Source organism: Tupaia chinensis, unplaced genomic scaffold (genome assembly GCF_000334495.1).
Source record: "Tupaia chinensis unplaced genomic scaffold, TupChi_1.0 Scaffold142270_1, whole genome shotgun sequence".
Classification (NCBI taxonomy): Eukaryota; Metazoa; Chordata; class Mammalia; order Scandentia; family Tupaiidae; genus Tupaia; species Tupaia belangeri.
The window spans coordinates 162572-166600 of NW_006202119.1; the positions used below are offsets into that span (position 1 = coordinate 162572).

Genomic DNA, 4029 nt, shown 5'->3' on the forward strand with positions numbered 1-4029 from the left:
ATCGAAGTAAAAAACCTCAAAAAAAAAAAAAAAAAAAAAAAAAAAAAAAAAAAAACTGTACCCAACTTGAATCCAGTAAACTTCAGGTGGGTTGACAAAACTGACATCTTTCAGGGTAAAACAAAAACTGTTCAGCTCTTCAAGCCTCTCAATCAAGTCTCCTTCTTGGGCAGACTTTACAGACTCAGATTCCTCTCCCCTACTATATGCATACTATTCCACATTCCAATAACACTTGCTTATTGTTCTTAATGTACTCCAGGCTGCTTCCTAAACTCCTCCTTGCCTTTCTTCATGCTGTTTTCTCTGTTAGGAATATCTTTTCTATGTCCATTGTCTTCCCTTCATTCAATACCACTCTCCTTGCAAGACTCAGCTCAGGTGTCATCCCCAATAGGAAGCCTGTCTTGAGTCCCTGAGACAGGGTGAGACCCCTCCTTTTAGTTCGCACAACTCCCTCATGCATTATCTTTGTTGACCTTTGATCATTTCCTGATGTCATTGGTTTGTGTTTTCCATGATCTCCTTAACCAAACTAAAATCTTACAAGCCTAGGGCCTAATTCTCATTTATTTGCAATGCTGATATAGAGCCTGACACACAACAGATGTTCTAGAAACATTTTTAAAATTGATGGCTTCTGTCCTCTCAGCTTCTCCTTAATATATTAGGACTGAGGGGTGAGGAAATGCTGTAGACACCTATGTTGAAGACTTACCTACAAAATCTTCCATCATCTGAGGGCTGTGGTGGGGGGAGGGTGCCAGGCGCAGCAGTTCCTCACCCCGGGGAACAGTTGGGTAGTTGATGGCCTGCACGTAGATGCCATGCTTGGAGAGCAGGAGGTCACAGATCTTGCTGTTCATTGCTGCATCACCCACCTGGGCTCAAAAGAAGGCCTGTCAGTACCTTCCACCCTGGCCCCACCATCACTATCTCCATTAAGCAGGAGTAGGGAACCAGATCAAGAAACGCCACTGAAAATATTAAGTCAGGTATTTTCATAAGGGGCTTAGTGGTAGCTTCACAATTTCTGTCAAGGTGGATCTCAGAGCCAGCAATCATGTTTGAAAGGGGCAGGGCAGAGGTAGCACCAGGGATCTTACCTTGAATCTGTTTGCAGACCGACTACATTAGCTTAATTTAGCTAGTATGTTAATCTGAGGTGGTTCTGGGTAAGAGGACGAATTCTTGCAAGCCACCTCTGGGATTTGCCATTGAATTAATTCAAGTAACAGGTATTTTAAAAAGCACTCTTTCAAGTGAACATTGGCTTAGCCTCAGGAGTAGTATCGTTTACTAATCCTCCATAAAATTGTCACACAAAAGTTTTCTTCCCACACCCTGGCTTACCAACTCGCATAAATAAATATACTTTAAGCAAAAACTATCAGTCGAACTAGCCCTATGGTTAAGAGAACTGAATCCCACATCACTGGCTTTGGTTTGAATAAATTTGAATCCTGGTCTTGGCAACTTGAGAGATATGCCATGTGTGTGCATGTCCCAAATCCCTATAGGATAGAAGAGAAGGGGCTGTGGTAAGGCCACATCCCATTGGATGTGCTCTCTCCCTCTGGTGAGCACACACAAATGGAAAAAAGTAGCAGTTCATTTTTTTAAAAGACAGGGTCTCACAATGTGATCCTCCTCAGTCTACCAGCTGAGTGAGACTACAGGTGTGGACAGTCATACCTGGCTGTTTTTCAGATAGGGTCTCGCTGTGTTATCAGGCCAGGCTTGAGCTCTCAATCCTCCTGTCTCAGCCTCCCAAGTCACCAGGATTATAGGCATGTGCCATAAAGCCTGACCTTTAGATTGGATCAGAAGTGGAACTGGGCCTTCCACATGGTTCTAGCCTGCAAAGCACAGAATCTTAGCAGCACTTGCCAGCATGGCTGGGCTCAGCAGTTCATTTTTTTTTTTTTAAGGTTTTTGCCATAGGGCACATGTGCTCACTGGAGAGAGACACAGTGAGAAGGAAAGTGAGAAATCACCCCCCAGGGGAGATGGCCATGTTGCAGTTCCTTCTCTATTCACCTCCTGAGATTTTGAACGTGGATACACATGTGCCCAGTATGATTTTCAAGCAACCAGGTGTCTAGGACTCAAACCATGGACTCACCCATGTGGGAGTCCAGCGCCTTAACCACTACGCCACCTACTAGCCCCATAGCAGTTCATTGTTAAAGTCAGTGATCACTTATAGTTGGGTATCCAAAACAGCAGTGAGTCCTGTAGCTTTTTTTTCTTTCTTTTTTAAAGAGAGACATCGTTTGTGTGTGTGTGTGTGTGTGTGTGTGTGTGTTTTGCTATGGGGTACGTGCTCTTGCCAAAGAGAGAGACAGAAAGTGAAAAATCACCCCCCAGGGACGATGGCCATGCTGCAGTCCCTTCTCCATGCTCCTCGGGATTTGGGGCATGCATGCACACACACACACACACACACACACACACCTGGTGTGAGGTTTAAGTCACTGGGTCCAGGACTCGAACTGTGTCTACTACATGGAAGTCCAATAACGTAACCATTATGCATCTGCTGGTCCCAGTCCTTTAGCTTTTGATTTTTTTTAAGTTTATTTTATTCATGATAGAGAGTATATATGTGAGAAAGAGAGACATTCTTGACAGGTTCTTGTCACACTGATCCTCTTTCCTCAACCCTTTAGCTTGTCAGGAGTTTGGGCATGTGTGAGTGCATCCAGTATGTATCAGATTGACAGGGCTGAAGATATAAAACACAGTGGCCAGTGTATTGCAGTTCAGTACAGTACCAACTGCAACACTGAGACTAGGTCTGATTTAGTTTTTCTGACCTGAATTCTCAGTAAGAAATGCATTTTATATCATGAACATAGATACACATTTATATGCACATATGTACATATACACATATACAAAACTGAAATAAATTTCTCACTAAATGGTACCTTTACTATGTGTAATATATTTTAACATTTTCTATTCTATATTGTCTATGTTTTAATACTGGTCATAACCAGCTAAACTGTTTTTGTCACCCTAATGGTCTTAACCCAGAATTTGAAAAACACTGAATTATAGGCCATGTGTACTCAGTATTGTGAGAACCAGGGAAGTCTAAGAAGCATGAGGTAATAGTGCAAAAAGAAAGGTTGATTAATCCAGAATGACTGATACTTTTTCCAAAAGGGGAACAAAGCTGGCAGCAGTAAAGAGGATAGTTAACAGGAAAGCAAAGGGTTGACGACAAGAGCAGGCATCATTTCGTTGGCAGTAGGAAGACTCCCAGAAGAGATAGATAGGTAAGGCAGTGGGAAAGTGGTACTCTCACCCGGATGGGGATGATGTGGCTGGGACAGGGAATGACGGGAAGACCCCTGTCCATTAGTAGCTGGCGCATGTGCTTGACATTGCGCTGGTGGGCCCTCCTCAGAGCTTGACCCTCCTCTCCCTTGAGCAGCCGCACTGATTCCAGAGCCCCAGAGAGCACCATGGGGGGCAGTGAAGTTGTGAAGATGAATCCTGAGGCATAGGAGCGTACCATGTCCACCAAATCGTGGGTACTGGCAATGTAGCCGCCCACACAGCCAAAGGCCTTACCTAGAGACAAGGAGGAGAAAGATATGCACAGATCCCCGTGATCAATACCCAGAGGAACAGGATCATGCCCCAGGTAACTTAATGAGGTACACCAGTAACTAAGGATTCAGACTCCTTTCTTAAGTCCCTGCTCTTCTCTATTTATAGCAAGGCAGACAGAGTTGATAATTTTGCTGCTTTGAGATCGGACTTTCAAGTTTTGCCATGTGCAATGATGAGATAGGAAGGACCTGGGTGGGGACTTGTAGCAGGTTAGGGCCAGGAGTGGAACTAAGATGATGTTTGGGGGTGGGGTAGGGAAGGAGTTTAGAATATCCATAATCTGGCTATCTGGCCCAGCTCAGGGGTCTTTTAAAAACCCTCTCAGACTTCGGGAACTAGCAGTTAGCGTAATGGCTATGTCGCTGGACTCCCACGTAGTCAACCGCGGTTCGTGTCCCGGAC

The 4029-nt window shown here is 44.4% G+C and overlaps 1 protein-coding gene across 4 annotated transcripts in view; it reads right to left on the reverse strand.

Annotated features, from left to right (window-relative positions):
- The window catches only part of ALAS2 (5'-aminolevulinate synthase 2), a 26580-nt gene that overhangs the window by 5015 nt on the left and 17536 nt on the right, over nt 1-4029 (reverse strand). For all 4 annotated transcript variants that reach the window (XM_014582109.2, XM_027766309.1, XM_006163482.3 and 1 more), the window contains 2 exons: nt 3317-3585; nt 719-881 (listed from right to left, as the gene is read on the reverse strand). In XM_014582109.2, coding sequence (XP_014437595.1) covers nt 719-881; nt 3317-3585 — 432 coding nt within the window. The remainder of the gene's footprint in view (nt 1-718; nt 882-3316; nt 3586-4029) is intronic.